The 17326-nt window shown below is 44.3% G+C and overlaps 1 protein-coding gene across 2 annotated transcripts in view; it reads left to right on the top strand.

Annotated features, from left to right (window-relative positions):
- Window positions 1-17326, top strand: part of XPO4 (exportin 4) — a 495809-nt gene that overhangs the window by 464014 nt on the left and 14469 nt on the right. For both annotated transcript variants that reach the window (XM_085621575.1, XM_085621576.1), the window contains 3 exons: window positions 415-545; window positions 15256-15373; window positions 15468-15560. In XM_085621575.1, the coding sequence (XP_085477701.1) occupies window positions 415-545; window positions 15256-15373; window positions 15468-15560 (342 nt within the window). The remainder of the gene's footprint in view (window positions 1-414; window positions 546-15255; window positions 15374-15467; window positions 15561-17326) is intronic.

Here is a 17326-nt window from a genome sequence, read left to right as displayed (position 1 = left end):
GCTGGTTTATTTAAAAAGGGAAGCTTTTAGTAAGTGTAACAAAAGTTGAGTGTTGTAATACCTTGGCGCTAATGGTCTGAGGACTAGGAGGTGGTTGCAGTTGCATCGTTTGGGGGGGGGGGGGGGGTATCTTTGACCTTTACCTAAAGTATTGCGTCTGTGGTTGTTGTGTTATGGGGAAATTGGAGCTGAATGATATATGCATAAGAGCGTTGGGCACACTTGGCTTCAGGATTTTAAAGTTGGTCAAGCGGGTTCTAGTATACAGTCATAAAGCTCAATGGTTCTTATGTTGAGATGTGTAAAGAACAATTAGTTGTAGTTGGGATGTTAGTCATATATTGATCAAAACAATCTTCTTATTCTAACTATTCAGAGTTAAATATTAACAAGCTTCTTTTTTTTTTTTTGCAGTTTCCTTCTCTGTGTAATCAATACTACAAACTTATCACTTTTATATGCGAAATATTTCCTGAAAAAATTCCACAACTTCCTGAGGACTTGTTCAAGAGCCTTATGTACTCCCTAGAGTTAGGGATGACATCGTATCCTTTACAGGTCAAAACATGTATAACTAAATTGGAATTCACATCACTCTAACATCGCAAACACAGAAATAATGTGTACTAATTTCGCGTCTGTTTTCTGAAGCTTGCATTTGAGCACTTTCCCTTCATTATGCACATACTGATCTATTGTTTTTTTTACTTTGCTTGACTAGAATGTTTTTGCATTGCTCTACCTCATTACAGAGAAAAACCAAACTGTCAAACACCTATGGCATTTAGGGGGTCGAGGGATTTGGGTATTTTTATGGGTATAGGTATTAAAGACAGGTTGTCAGAGATTTATATTTAAATTGTTTTCCATAAGATCTTCCCCTATATTGTAAATGTATATCCCCAGCTATCTAAAAACTATTACCCGCCACTTCAAAGGCTAGTCCAGTTGTTACTTCCGTCTACCATGCTTGCCCAAATAAAGTGGGTAGATACAAGACTTGCTCCAGTTGACCTTCAATTGTAGTACAATGCCATACGTGTCCACTACTTCCAGTATTTGTGGTGTGGCATTTTTCGGTGCCCTCATGAAGTAGTAAATGATCTACCTAAAAGCAATGAACAAGCTTGAAAACTGCCATTTTGTGATGGAAACATGTCTGTGGCTTCCTCACCTTTTGAATTACCCCAATGCTCAGCATTCCACCGGAACTTTCCTCCTCAGCTCTCCCATGTCGACGAGAACGTCACAATGGAACGGCTCCACTCGCGACTCCGCGTGACTTCATCGGAGCCATAAGAAGACCTCATCGGCATGCTGACGTTCGTTCCCTTTTTTCTGCACCGCTGACTCCTGACAATTATTTCCTAGGCTCTCCTTTTCTGGGAGTTCCTGTGTTGCTGGTTGTCGAGACTTTGTTGCTGTTTGAAGATGGCTACTCTGAAGAAGTCTGGTTTCAAGCCATACAGAGAATGTGGGGGCCAGATGTCCATCCCTGGCCCCCATGAAGATTGTTTGTGATGTCTCTCGTTGGACCACAACATCGGGACATGCACTTCCTGCAAGCGCATGAATCCAAAGGAGCCAAAGGAGAGGGAAGCCAAATTATTCATGGCCATGGGGAAGAAGCAGAAGAGCGGTCACAGAAGGTCAAGGACCCTCTCGAAGTCCGCGACCCCACACACTTCGAAGTCTTCGAAGGAACACAAGAAGCGGCGCCGTTCTTCTCTGCGTCGCTCTTAGAAGGATGCATCTCCGAAGTCGTGTCCCTGATTCCCAGACGTCATTCAGGGATGAGATCTCTTCAACTCAGTCACCGGGGGCGAGTCCGGCCCCGTCTCCGAAAGAATTAAGTCCTCCGGCTCCTAGAGATCCAACACCTCCACCATTGCCAAAGTCAACCACTCCACCTCTGACGTCTCCGACGCCACAACCGGAGCCACATTTAGTGCCTCCCTGAACGGCTCCAGAGCCTGTTATACTAGATCCGATGTATCCTGTTTTCCCGGCTCCGGGATCGGATCAGTCGCATTTTTTAAAAGCGATGTTTGGCTTGTTCACCAGTGCGGCAAACCCTACTGGTGCACCTGTTGGCCCCATGGGTCTGTTGGCATATTCCTATGGAGGCTTGCCACCTCACTTTCCCCAGGCACCACTCATGCTTTTCGTGCCTATGGCTCCAGGTAGTTGGCCTCTTCCGACGGCGAGATTTTCGACTCTGTTGCAGTCCTTGGAGGGTCAAGCTCCTCTAGATGGTGCATATCTGGTGCCGTCTGGTTCCGAACCGTTGCGACTTCAACTGACTTTGACTTTTGCTCCTGTGAACATCCCTTCGACACGCCAATCCAGAAGTCACTGGCACCGTGTCTGGCACTGCCAATGCCTGTTCCGAGGACGAGGTGTCGGAGAGAGGCTCAAAGGCTGTTGCAGGAAGAAGAGTACCAGGAGGAACCTGGAAGGGGCTGAAGGAGGAGAGATTGTAGATCCTGACCCGGATTTTGAGGGTTTGCAGGAGTCTAGTGGTTTGGGCACTTCTCCTGAGTGGGAGCTTTCATCACCATAAGGCTTGCCGATGCAGGTGGTTACCACTTATCATGCTGTACTCAGAAAGGCTGCAGACCTCTTGGAGTTGCCTCTTCCTACAGATGAGTTGAGGACTAATATTCTGACAAAGGTGCTCCATTCCCCTTCCTCCATTTCAGAGCCTTTACTTCCCTTCAATGAGGCGTTGACAAAGCCCATCCTCGATGTCTGTGGCATAAGCCAATGTCCACTCCAATGGTTTCCATGACCGTGACAAGGAAGTACAAGGTGGCATCGGGGGTGTCCTGCTTTCCTGCCACCCATCTTTCGCCAGAAAGCTTGGTGGTCCAGGCTTTGTGTTCAGGTTCTTTCCCATCTACGCCTGCGGATAGGGAGTCAAAGCACATGGAGCAATTGGCAATGAAGGTGTTCTCGTCGGGGAGTATGGCCCTCAAGTCCTCCAATGCCACATGCCTTTTGGGTCGCTACATCCATGCCCTTATGGACTGGGAGGTTGTCCCAAAGTTGCCCGAGGAGGTACAAGGGTATTTCTCGGAGGTGTTGTGGGATGCCCAAGCTGCCTGCCACCAAGTAATACAATCTGGTCTGGACACGGCTGATTGAGTAGCCAGGGTAATGGGGATCATCTGTGGCTACTAGTAGACACGCATGGTTGCTTAGTTTGGGATTTTTGCCTGATATTCAGGCCACATTGCTGGATTTGCCTTTAAATGGATCTCGCCTGTTTGGGGCAAGGGCGGATTTGGCTCAGCAGCGCTTTTAGGACAGTGAAGCCACAGCGAGGTCTTTAGGGCTTCAGTCACAACACAGGACCTTTGGGCAGTTCTGCAAGTTTCGTGGGTTTGGAAGAAACTTGTCCTTTTGTGCCAGGCAACAGCCATAGCAGCAGCAGGTAAATCCCTTGTACAGGGGGAAGGGCAAAAGTCGTCTGCGGGGTGCTGCACGACAGCAAGTCTCCTCCTGCCGGTGTGGCAAAGAAGCAGTTCTTGCTCCACCATCCTAGAGCACACTTGTCCCATGGGAGGACGGGTGTCCCATTTCCTACAGCTTTGGAGGTCTATTACTACAGATTTCTGGGTGTTGGGCATCATAGAGAATGGGTATGCCCTACCCTTCCGGGAGTTCCTCCCTCTTTTCCCTCCCCGTCAGGGCTTTTGCTCAGAAGAGCATCTTCTGCTTCTCCAGCAGGAGGTTCTTTCGTTGCTGCAAAAGGGTGCAATCAAGGTGGTTCCAAGCATGGAAGGGGTCAAGGATGCTACTCCCAGTACTTCCTGATTCCCAAATCCTCGACCCCAGGGTTTTTAATTTTTTCCTCAAACAGGAGAAATTCAAAATGTTGACCCTGGCTCAGGTTCTTCTTGTGCTGGAGCAGAAAGACTGGATGGTGTTGATCGATTTACAGGATGCGTATTTTCACATTCCCATCCTGAAAGCACATCGGAAGTATCTTCCTTTTACAGTTGGGTCTCAACACTACCAGTTTCCGGTCCTTCCTTTCAACCTTACTTCCGCACCCCAGGTTTTCACAAAGGTGATGGCGGCAGCACATCTCAGAAGGTAAATGGATTCCTGTTTTTCCCTATCTAGGCGACTGATTGCTGAAAGCAAAGTTGCCAGAGATGGTGCTGCATCATTTGCAAGTAACAACACAACTGTTGTTCGGGTTGGGGTTCTCGATAAATGTACCCAAATCTCACCAGGTTCCCTCTCAGTGCAATCTGTTCACAGGGGTAGTACTGGGCACTACTATAAGTCCTGTCTTCCCGCCTCTACATAGGATTCAAGACATCCAGGCTGTGATTTAATTTTTTCAGAATGGATCCGCTTTTCCAGTCCTGAAGGTTTTTGCACCTGCTGGTTTTTTTTCGCTTCCTGCACACTGGTGGGCATCTATGCACACCGGCATATGAGGGCCCTCCAGTGGTGCTTCAGCAGGCAGTGGTTTCAGCACAACAGAGATCTCGAAGAGGTGGTCGGATTCTCCAGAGACACTGCAGCAGAGCTGCTATGGTACAGTGTTCCAGACAAACTGTCTCAAGGGAAGCCGTTTTAACCTCCTTTTCCTGTGGCCACAGTGATAATGGATGCCACCACTCTAGGGTGGGGAGCCCATCTGGGAGACCTGGAGGTCAAAGGTCTTTGGTCTCCAGAGAAAAGATTGTTTCACATTCATCTAATGGAATTGCAGATACGTTTGGCTCCAAAAGACTTCATTCCTTCCCTTCATGGGCAATTGGTTCAGGTCCTAACGGACAACACTACTGCAATGTGGTACATTAACAAACAGGGAGGAGTAGGGTCGTATCTTCTTTGCAGAGAGGCTCTGTGACTGGTCCTGGGCTCAGGACCATCAGATTTGCGTATTCGCAAATCATTTGGCTGGAGATCTGAATGTGCATGCGGACAGTCTCAGTCGGCAGTATTCGGCAATCACGAGTGGCATCTCCATCCGGAGGTGGTCCTTGACATTTTCAGGCTGTGGGGGGTTTCCTCAGTTGGACCTGTTTGTCACTCACAAGAACGCGCACTGCCTGGTGTTCTCAAGTATCCGATGCGGGGAGCTTTGGGGGACGCGTTTTAGTTAGATTGGGGCTCACAGCTTCTTTATGCGTTTCCTCCCATACCCATTATTCCTCAAGTTCTGAGGAAGATTTGCCAAGACGGGGCCAAGTCATATTGATCGCCCCGGATTTTCCGCAAAGGGTATGGTCCACAGACCTCATTTGCCTCTCAATGTACCCTCCGCTCTGTCTCCCTCTCAGGGCAGACCTTGTCTCGCAGTCGCAGGTTCTACACCCCCACCTCCAGAGCTTGCACCTTCATGCCTGGAGAATTAACAGGGCAACCTAAGTTCTTTCTCTCTCCCACCGGATGTGGTGGACGTTATATTATCAGCCAGAAGACACCACCAAATCTGTCCAGTCTGGTAGGTGGACCTAGTTTGTTAAATGGTGTGGAGAGAGATCGAATGAACCGTTGCAGGCCCAATTATCTGATGGTCTGAGTTTCTCTCTTTCCATAGCGAACAGGGTTGTGCAGTAACGATTATTAAGGGCTACTTGTCTGCCTTGTTGGCTTTTCTCTGTTTACCAGATCAACCCTTGTTGTTTAGATCTCTCATAGTTATGAGATACATTAAGGATCTCACTAATAGGTTTCCTCCCACTCCTTTTATCATGCCTCAGTAGGATTTGAATGTGGTTCTCACATTGTTGATAGGTTCTCCCTTTGAATCATTACATAGTTGTCCCTTAGGGTTTCTAGCATTCAAAACTTTATTTTTTGTTGCAATCAGTTCCGCTAGTGAATTGCAGGATCTTTGCTCCAAGCCTCCTGTGACATCATTCTATGCGGATAAGATGGTGCTTAGGACCAGAGCTGCTTTCCTGCCTATGGAGGTCACTCCTTTCCACTTGGGGCAGTCCATTACATTACCCACTTTCTACCATCCGCCTCACCCTTCTAAGAAGGAGGAGGGACTTCATCGCATGGACCCCAGAGGGCGGTCAGCTTCTACTTGGACAGAACCAAGGACTTCAAGTTGAACAATCAACTCTTCATTGGTTATGTGGGCAAGATGAAAAGCAAGGCTGTCCACAAGAGAACGCTGTCCAGGTGGATCATCCAGTGTAACAAGATCTGCTACGACTTGGCCTAGATGGAGCGTCATGAAGGTATTTGTGCTCATTCTACCAGAGCTAAATCTTCTTCGGCTTTGGCTAGAGGTGTCCCAGTGGTAGACATCTGCAAGGCAGCAACTTGGCCTCCCTCCAGACTTTTGCGAAGCACTATTGCTTGGGTGTGGAGGTGAGGAGGGATGGCCATTTTGCACGTTCTTTGTTGCTGGATTTTTTGGTGCAGGCAGGCACCCTCCTCTGTGAGCGGAACTGCTTGGGGATTTAATTTAAAAGGTGAGGAATTTGGGGGGGGGGGGGGCGGAACTGATAGCGATTGTAAAGGCCTGAAAGTGTTGCTTCCGTTTCCCATCCACCTGTGGTGGGGAGAGACCTCAGCTGCGGCGGCTCCTGCATGGGCCGGGAAAGGGTGTCGGCTTGTCGCTATTGGTTCTTTATTGAAAACCTTTAATAAAAGATTTAAACCTAAAAGGTGAGGAATCCACAAGTAGATGTATCCATCAGAATAACAAGTTACTTACCTTTGATAACTCTTTTTCGTGTGGATACAGTATTTGCCTGTGGATTCCTTACCGACCCACCCGCGTCCCCATTGCCTGTCTGCTTATACCGAAAAATAGTTAACCTGTATTTTATATGATTTATTATTGGAATCATGTGATACTTGGTACTAGGAATGGTCTTTGATTAAGAATTTCCAGGTTTGGTTGTGTTTGTATACTGTGTATTTTAGTGAAAATGTTTTCGGTTCACCCATTCACCTCGAAGGTGCGAAAAAATGGGTGGAACTGACGTCAGTACTCCGACAAGGTCTTCCTATGGCTCCTATGACGTCATGGGGAGCCGTTCCATTTTGACTTCCTCGTCGACGTGGGAGAGCTGAGGAGAAACATTTCCGTGGAATTCTGTGCATTGGGGTAATTAAAAAGGTGAGGAATTCACAGGCAGATACTGTATCCATGAGAAAAAGCGTTACTGAGGGTAAGTAACTTGTTCATTAGACTTTTTTCTTCTTGCCTGAGGGTACCGCTAGTGGCAATATGGCCCAGGAAAATAAGGGTGCTAATGAGCAAGTTATCTTGTGACCCGCTCTTTCTCCTAAGCATCCAAAATAAATTGTCCAGTTTGGAATCAACCTGTGGTACCCTACACAGCAGGGTAATACAGGTCTAAAGTTTAGATGATTGTGTATCTTCTTGAGGGATTCCCACCCTATGGAAGCCACCACTGTTTTGCCATCTAAAGCTGGTTCGTCTAATTCTTCCTACCCTGTCTTATCTACTACGTAATATGCAAAATCCTTTACAAATAGTCTGATGCATTCCTTCAGAGGGATGATACCAGTTTTGTCCTTGTCCACCAGTTGGGTGATTACTGTATGTATTCCCAAGGACACTGCCTTTAAGTATTGGATCACATTTTTAGCATAGACAGCAGATCTGTACAGTGTTGCTGTTCCTTGTCAGGTTAACCCCAATTCTTTCTTTTATAATTGCTGGGAAGAAAGTATCTGTCCCAGCCCATTCATAGACCAACATGTTTTTCAACGGGTTGTATGTTAGAACGACTAGTTCTTCCACCCCCATACCTAAATAACACGGTCTGTATAACAACTGCGTCTTAACCATGCATTGCTTTACCACGCATGCCTTTACCCCAACATTGCTTTACCACACATGCCTTTACCTCAAACCCCCACCCCCCTTAAAAAGACCGTGAACCTCCACCGCCCCATAAAATTATCCCTAACCCCCACCACCCCTGAAACTACCACAAACCTCCTCCCACCCCCTCGGACCCGGCCCATGCCCTACTTACCTGTCCGCGTCCCAGCATTCTCCTATCATTTCCCCGAGTCCCAGGAGTAGGGTGAATTAGGAGGAGGAGGTACAGTTCCTTTGTAGTGAGTCTCACCTATTGCGATTCCTTCAGCATTTTTGTTACCTTTTCTTTGTCAGGAAGTGGAGACTGTGTCTGAATATTCCTAATTCATGAACCACCACAATTTCTTAATATTTACTTTGGTTCCAATCTCCCTATGTATTAAAATAATTTCCAAAGAAGCGCTTTCCTTGTTCACCAACCAATCTAGTCTACCTGACTTACCAACTTTCACATGCTTCCTGACTCTTTTTTCAAATGCTCCGGTCTTCCCAGTTTAAGGCTTTCTGAGATTAATTAAAAAAAATTAATAACACGTTTACCATCTTACTGTTTTCTTAGTAGGGTACCTGCTCCCGCTTTTCCAATTTGGTAACAAATTCCAAACTTTGGCAGACAAACAAGAAACTATATTTTTTCATAGTCGGTACTAAAGAATTCAGAATAAGGTTGCCCCTCAACCAAAGCATGCACGGACACCATTTAAAGCTGTACCGATTTGTGAATCAATAATATCAGCCTTTTTTCCCCCGACCTCTAGAAGATCATCTCGGTATTTATTCTACCATATCAACTCATTAAGAACAGGCACTATTTCGTTCTGTCCAGACATTGTGAACCCACAAAGAGAACCTGCTCAAAGTTCTAAAAGGGGCCATCCTGTGTATAGAAAAAGCAGTTCTGTTTACCCAACCCTTCATTATCGTTCACCTACAAAAGGCATTTTGGAAGGTTGCTTTGTTTGATGTCAACTTGAGTTTTGAGATGTATTGTGACAGCAGTCAACAAATTGACCCTTTAAATACCTAGACCCAGATGTATTTATCACAGCTGCCTCATTAAATGTTATATCATAGTCATTATGGGCTTCTTAGAAGTTGTAGTGCCCGCTGGACAACCAAGGAAAGCTAGTTAACTGCATACACATTAGAGCACATAGCTCTTACTAGCCGCCTTTCGTAGGAAAAGGTGATTTTGCTTGCATATAATGCAAGTCATGGTACACAACGTTGTTTTTGTTTTTATTTTTTTTGGGACGGTGAGAAGTTTCACTGTTTTAAGTCTTAGCTCTCCCTCTCATCTTTCCCACTACGCTTTTCCTCCATGTATTACTGGCATCCATTTGTCCTTTCACTTTGGGTGCTTTTTGCAGCCTTCCAAAGTCTTGCACAATCGCATTTTAGTACCTGAACGCGTCTGTTTTTCGTTATTAAAAAATCCCAACATTTAGTTACAAGTTTATATTGAAACTAAAATATTGATGAATGTTGTGGATTGTTTTTGGAATTCAGGCATTTTGCAGAAATTGCTTTTAATAATTACCTAACAAGTTGATGTTTCATGCAAGTCTGTTTTTTAGGTCTCGCCTAGCGAATGCAGCGCATGCGCTGCTTCGCCTTGGCGAGACTATTGTTGTCGGTTTGGTGTGTGAAGGGAGACCAACCATGTGCGCGCATGGCGTCTTCTCTCTGCCTCACACGCTCCCACCGCTCGAGTCAGCTTTTAGTTTTACTACACGCTGCAACTATACAAGGCAGACACGCGCTGGTTTTCTTTTAATGTCTAATTTTAAAAGTGGATATTAATCTCTCTTCTTGTTTGCCGTAGGTATGTTTATTTTAATTTGTCATACTTTGCTCTTAGCGTTTGTTTAGCTGTGACGTTGCCGCACTGGGTGCTAAACATGAGCGTTGGTAGGTATCAGCCAATCATGAGCCTGGCTTCCATTGGGCTGTGCCCGGTGCTAGTGCCACCCGCTGCACAGGAGGTCTGGCCAGCAACATTTAAATTATGCTAGCGTAATTTGCACAATTTCAGGAGGTTTACGTTAAGCTTGTTGCATGAAATTCACCAAATTTTTGGCTGTTCATGGGAACATTTTACTGCGTGCCCAGGAACCGCGCAAACTGTCAGGACGTATGTGCCTGCTGCTCCCGGTTTTCGTGCTGTTTTTCTAGTTTTTACCTCAAAAGAGCGGTCACATCATATTTTGCATTTTACACTAAAAAGCATTTTGCGGAATTATGCGCAATTCCTCATCATTTCTCTGACATTTCATGTAATTAAACAAATGAAAAGTACACACCGCCCTGAATACCATCCGGGGTGAAGAGTCCAGGGCTCAGAAGTGGTGACGGTGAAGACCCTATGAAGTGCTGTTGAAGTGTTCAGAGAGATGAAACGCCAGTGATTTTTCAGACAGTCTAAGACTGTTTTAATGATCAGACAATTGAAAAATAGATATTACATTGCTCTGCATACACTTTTATAGCATTACACATCATCTTCTCTATGATCTCATCTGAACTACTGCCCCGTAGGGGGCGATAATAAAAATTCACAAAGCCTGCCGCTACATGTCATAATGTGAGGTTTGTGTTAGGAAGTTTACAGCCATGTTCCTCACTTCAGTTGTGTCTCAGAAAATTCGTTTTACCATGCAAAATATACTTAGTCAACTTGTTTTGCAATGTAAACATATTATTTTTAACGATTACCTATTTACTAATGAACTTTTTAGCTGGGTGGTTATTATTGCTGCTTGCTAAATTACTGCATTTCTAGCATTTAGCATTAAGATCAATTTCCGAATTCTTGTGTCCTGTATAAATCGTAGGTTATTTTGCAAGGGCTGCTACGTGTCTTTAAAAATGCAGATTTTATTAAGTTCTTTTTAAAGATTGACTATCTTGTATGTGTATACTTTTATGAACTATGTTTATTAATTAGATCGAGTATAGTTGATTGGTTTGGATTGGACTTCACAGAAATGTTGAGCCTTTCCCAAATCTGTCCATTTGCTAAGTTGGGAATCTGCTGATATCAATGTAAAGGGCCAGATTTAGAATTCAGCAGACAAGATTTACTTCATCAGAGCAATGGAATAAAGTATTCCGTCATCCTGAGGTAATAACCGTCTGCCAAATTTAGAGATGTCTGCCAGCTCAGTGGACATCTCCTACATTGAAAGGATCCACCTTTATGGCTGTTCCAGTGAATGGACTGAAGGTTTGATAGCATGGCTGAGCTATATGGTCAACCATCCATATTTTTGTTTATTTTCAAAAACAAAATCTCAAAGCTGGATTTTTCTTTCCAAAGTGAAAAAAGCAATGACCTCCTTGCCATTGGAGATTTCTTCCACGGTGTGGGAGTCATTTCCAAGTTTTCGCTGGCAGTGATGGACAGTGAAAACTGGACATTTCATTGCCCACTCTAAATCAGGCAGACAGTCAAATGGCCAAACCTTAAACCGTCAGAGGTGTATGTCAGTGGGGAGATGGAGTAATTTCCTGTGCTAACATTACGGAAGGTCCATCTGGCTCCAAGTGATGCGGGCCGAACTTACTACAGCAGAAAGAATGCACCATCGCATTTGTGACGGAGTATCCTTGCTGTTGCACTTTTAATCAGGTCCTAGGTAAAGTCCCCTGTCTTCCCTTTACTTAAACCTGGTAAATTCTTCTCTACAGACCTCTTGTGTCAGCTTAATGTAAAGTATTTTAATACAAATGTATTAGTATCATATGTATGTGTATAGGTCTAAACTTTCACAGGAAAAACATTTTTGTTTCTTTAATAAAATTTACACCATTTCATGAATCTGCACGAAAAAAGGTTATTTAACATTTTTTGCTTCATGGAAAGTGTTGAGCCAATCGATTAGGCAAGTGCCAACAAGTGGGGGAGGGGGTCCCAAAAGTGCAGTATCCCACAGTAAAATTTCCACTCCAAAGCAGAAAAATGGCTGAACAGAATTGCACCAAATTTATCACAAAATTAAAACTTTAGCCAGAAAGTGTGAATTTTGTGATTTGGCGTAAAACTGTTCAGACGTTTTTGAGAAATTAGAATTTCAAGAGGGACTTGGGTTGGGCACGAAGGGGTTCCGTCGTACTCCTGAAGTAGCAAATATTTTTTTTAATGTCATGAAATTTCAAATCTATTTATTAGAGTGAGCTTTCTCTCCCATTGTTTAGTTTGTTACTGTAGGTCCTGGACCAGGACCACTGTACTGAATCGTTCTGTCTGGTTGGCTTCAACATGGGAACAAAATGCTGCAGCCTCCAATACAAGACTGGGAGACTCGGTCCCCGAGTCTGGATTTTTTTTTTAAAGGCCATATAAAGGTGCAGTGTGAGCACACCCTGGACCCCAGCCTAATGTGGAGGGAAGCCCACATGTCCCTGCTGTTCAGAAACCAATCTTCCTACTGTGTGAATTACACGCGGAATTGATAGATTACTTTTAATACCTACGCCCAGCAGGTGTCCAGGATGCCCAAAGTCTGTTGGTACGGTGAACACCATGTGTACAGCAGCACCTAGCGGCGCACCTGTTGTCTACAGAGGTACATGTAAGATGTGCACCATGTGTACAGACGTCAATAGACTGCCCTCAGCGTGTACAGATTCAGGGATGTGGCAGGTGGTGAGTACAGAGGTGGGCAGGATGCACACGATATATACAGAGGTGTAGGTGTGGCTGGTATGCATGATGCACTAGGCGCCTACAGATGTGAACATGGTGCACGTGGCGTGTACAGGCTCAAGAATGATGCAGACGGTGTACAGAGGTAGGTAGCCAGGTTGCACATTGTGTACAGACAGAGGCAGGTGTTGTGCACCTGTTATGCACAAAGATGTGTGTATGCTAAACATTGTGTATAGTTGTAAACAGTGGGCACGAGGCGGGTTCACACACTATGTAAAGATGTAGGTAGGTCAAACACACACTCTGTATAGAGTAGGTGCAGTGCAGTGCACGCAGCATGCAAAGTGCTTAATTTGTAAAAACAATAAGTGTCAGGGCCCTCGTGAGGAGGCCACAGCAGATTTCACCAACCCCTATTGCCCCTGCCAGGGCTGCCAATAAAAGCACCAGCACAGCTGTGTGAAGAGCAGCTGTTGTTTGTGCGTTTTATTGACGACTCCTGTTTCTTCCATTGAGATAAAAGACCGCCGGTGCATGGATCCCCCTTCATTTTGTGACAAACGATGTCTGCCTTCAGGTGAAATTGCTGTCCGTTCAGTATTCTGAGGGGTTCCCATCTGCGCCACTAGGGGTGTTTGCTCTTTCACCTGATATATCTGAAGCGCCCTTTCTGTTGGTATAGATGGTGAGGTTTATTGCATTTTTTAAGCTATTAGTATTGTAAATAACAATGCCTTGTATTTATGTTTTAAAACCCAAAACATAAATAGAAGGCATTGTCATTTACAATGCCAATAACTCAAAATCGTGTGAATGCGAGACCTATTGCATTGCAAATGCTTGTTTCCATTTTGCTGCATGAATGGCCTCTGAACTATACCAGTTCAATTCAGTTCAGTTTTATTTCGGCCATAAAAGTGCATAAAACACATTATTCAATATAACGCATAAATATGATTAAAATCCAGTTCATTACAGTTATGACAATGGTCGTGAAAGTTCTAAATGCAGCAGATTTTAAATAATAAAAAAAACTGTTAGTTAATAGGCGCAATAAAGCAGAGGAGGAGGAAAGATAGTAGGAAAGTCAAGCATTAAGATCCAGTACTGGGCGTAGGAAATACATTGCATCCCTAAATCTATCATGGGTAGGTTCCCAGGTGATATCCATTACTTTGGTCTAACTTTCCACATAGCCAGTAAATAACGCGTCTGTGCAAAAATGCATGGCTTACTGAGTTCAGATCTAAGTATCCTTAAGGCAACTTTATATTCTCTAGTGCCTAGAGAACGACACACCAGTAATATCCAGCATCGCCTACTGCTCTCATATGCCACATAAAAGGTAGGCTCCCGTAGCGTAACTGCAAGAACCAAGCACCTGGCCAAAGGAGGTTCAATCTCAACCATTAAATTTTCTGTGGTATAAACGTCTTTAACTGCAAGAAATGCATCGGTCAGAGAACTTCTATTTTCCTTAGAATTTAATGCAAGGTCTATGTGCTGCCAATAGGTTTTTTTAATGGTGTTTTTAGAGATCCCCCACTGACTCATTTGGCGTACTCCACAGGTTACAAACCCAATTTCTCCCATGAGGGATCGCACATACCTGATCCGAGGAATTTTACTAGAGCCTAAGAGGCCAAGGATCTCTACTAGGCCTTCCTAGTACTGTTGGAGCTCCGGAGTAGTCCAGAGCCTCTTCTAGTACAGGATAGGGCATACACCAATTTTGGCTGATAATAGTCTCATCTCGAGGTCGAGTATAAGGGGAAGTAACGGGGTACTTATGGGAATATCTACCAGTTGCTTGATAAACCGATTTTCAACTAAATCAAGCATAGTCACATCCACATGGCCCCACAACTCTGCGCCTTACGAAGCTGACCCCAGAGCCTTCCATTGGTAGACTTGCAGGGCCAGGCTTGCTGGCTAACACTTCCATCTATATGCCATCTTAGAACTTCCCCCGCAGTTTGCTCTAGTTTAAGCCTACGCTGGGTGATGTGAGCTGGCCCCCCCATGTATTCAGTGACTGTAATACCAAAGTATGTGAAAGAATGTACTCTTTCAAGGGTAGACCCTGCTAGAACTGGAATATCCCTGGTCAAGTGCCCTGGGTTAAAATCATGTACTTTGTCTTGCTTAAATCGATTTCCAGGCCCTGATCTCCACATAATTGTTCAATGCGATCCAGGAGCTTTTGTAAGCCCATGGGGGATTTGGACAACAAGAGGATGTCGTGAGCAAACGTGAGGGCTGGGATCCTTAGATTTGCCAATCTTGGGGCATTGTCGTCAGTAAGCACCAGGTAATCTAAAAGGCCATTAATATAAAGGGAAAAAGTGCTGGGGCAAGTACACAGCCCTATGTGCACGATACCATATACTGGATTTTATAGGATTCAAGGGTGTGTGGGTTGATATGCAGTTCAGTTGTGAACTGGAACCATCCGTGTTAGTTTGAGTTTTTAAGACTTGGGAATCCACACAACGTCCTCCTGCATGATTTATGAATGTGCAAATGACATTCACGCAGTGGAGGAAGCCTTATTGTCACGGAATCAGAAGTGTTAAGTGTACAGCATTAAGAGCATAACAGAACTGCCAAAATACAGTTATCATTCCTTCTCTTTAGTGATTATTTGTGTTATGAAAATGCATGGTTTTGTTATTTTCATTATTTTATTTTAGAAAGTGGCCTGATCGTGAGTGTTTTAACCCTTTGAAAACACATTGGTTTCTTTAATATTTCATACCAGAATGAGCTCCGAGGTCTGCCAACTGTGTCTAGAAGCACTCACACCATTGGCAGAACAGTGTGTAAAGGCACAGGAAACAGACTCTCCACTCTTAGTTGCAACTAGGCACTTTCTCAAGGTAAGCCAAGCATAGTTCATGAAAACTAGATCACGGATATACAAGTCAGCAATCAGGAAATTGAAAAATAATTGGAACTTTTTTTTTATTTTAGCTTGTGTTTGATATGCTTGTATTGCAAAAGCACAATACAGAGATGACCACGGCAGCAGGTGAAGCGTTTTACACCTTAGTGTGCTTGCACCAGGTATGAAAATATTTTCTGTGCAGTTTTTGGTTAGTTTGTCACTTTGATAATAATGATGACAATATGCATGTGTCTATCTATATGCAAGATATTATTTTCTTCCCAACAGTGTTAGTAATGTCAACGATTTTACATTTTTATAAGTCATGCAAAAGACAAAATTGATTTTGTACTTCCTTTTGTCATTTACACGATCATAACTTTGCAATCTTATCTAACTCTAGATCTTTTCCAACTTTCAGAATTGTGGTAAATTCTCAATAGTCTGTTTTATTGATTTGATTTGATTTTTTAAAGTGAAACTGACGGTTCTCAGCACTGGGTCTCAAACGTGTAGCAACATGTTCTTATCAATGATTATTCCTATTAAAGAAAGACATTACATTTTTTGCTATTGAGAATGCTGAGACTTTAAGGTACTTCTCGGATCATGACCACAAATCAGTGATTTTCTAACGACACATAGTTTCAGCCTGCATTTGTAGGAGGAATGGAATATATATATTATATTATATTTATAAGGCATTACATTCACCATTTCCAGTGACTCTGTGGATGATGTTCAATATTTGTAGCCTAGTGTTGGGATGGCCCACGTGGATGTTTCCATGTTCTTGAAATTGTGATGCAACCCACTTGTAGTCTGGTACCAAGTGACAAAATGAATAAAGGCCAACCAGTATCAGCTAAAGGTGGGAGAAGGGGGGAATAACTGATTACTCCAGTATTGGATTCCCATAGCTTGTATCATTCCCCGTCGTCGGAATGGGTGTCCCCGGTAAATAAAAATACCATAGCGGTAGGTACCGAAAAAGGCCTCGGCCTCATCTCATTTTGTAGCATATCCACCTCTTTTTGTAAAAGAGACCAAAAACACTGAACAACCAATTTGAACAGCATCACCCCATAGAACCCTCCTGAGAGAGCCTCAGATTTTCTACCGCACGTTGTGCAAGGGAGTCTCCACTGAGCTCTGCTCAGTTTTCTTCATTTCTTCAACTTCAAAATCTTCATTATGTCTGATAAGGAAAATAAGGCTTTATTCAAGGCTTGTGCCACCTGCTCTAAAAAGAGGCTTTATGTGGAGGACAAACATAAAGACTGTATTTATTGTTTGTACCCAGACCACAAGGCTAACGACTGCAAGATTTGTAGAACCTTCTCTACAAAAACCTTGAGGGACCGTGAGGGACGTCTGCTCACCTGGCTGCAAAAGTTTAAGTCACGGAAAGCCCTGTTTCAAGTGACAGCGATGATGCCTCCTCTGCGACATCTTCGAGGAGATCACAGAAAAGGGGTAGGTCTTCACCTTCAACTTCTTCAGACCCCCCTGCCAGAGCCTTACCAAAGACCTCGGATAGGTGTGACAGGCGTAGTCCCATCAAATCTCCTCACCGAGGTGTAAAGGAGAGGGAAGTACTGGTTTCTGAGGGGTCATCTGGTAAGAAGGCGAGCCATGGGTCTTCTGTTTCACCTCTGCCCTCTGAGAAACAGAACATTTTCAAAAAACCAGCCTCTGTCCCACCTGAGGGAAAAGCTGACAGGAAAATTCGTTCGACATCCGTTCCGTCGACGGCAGCTTCGAAAATTCAACCGGCGTCGGCTCCGTTGACGGGCACATCGACGAGAGCTTCATCGTCTCCATTGACTAAGCCGACAACGCCACAAACTGAGGTACCTTTTAACACGTAGTCGACGCCTACGATGACTACTTCCACGTCGACGAGGATGTCGACGTCGACAGCTTCCAGTCTCATAGTGACGAC

The sequence above is a fragment of the Triturus cristatus genome, chromosome 8 (assembly GCF_964204655.1).
Source record: "Triturus cristatus chromosome 8, aTriCri1.1, whole genome shotgun sequence".
Lineage (NCBI taxonomy): Eukaryota > Metazoa > Chordata > Amphibia > Caudata > Salamandridae > Triturus > Triturus cristatus.
This window is presented reverse-complemented; position numbering and strand designations above follow the sequence as displayed.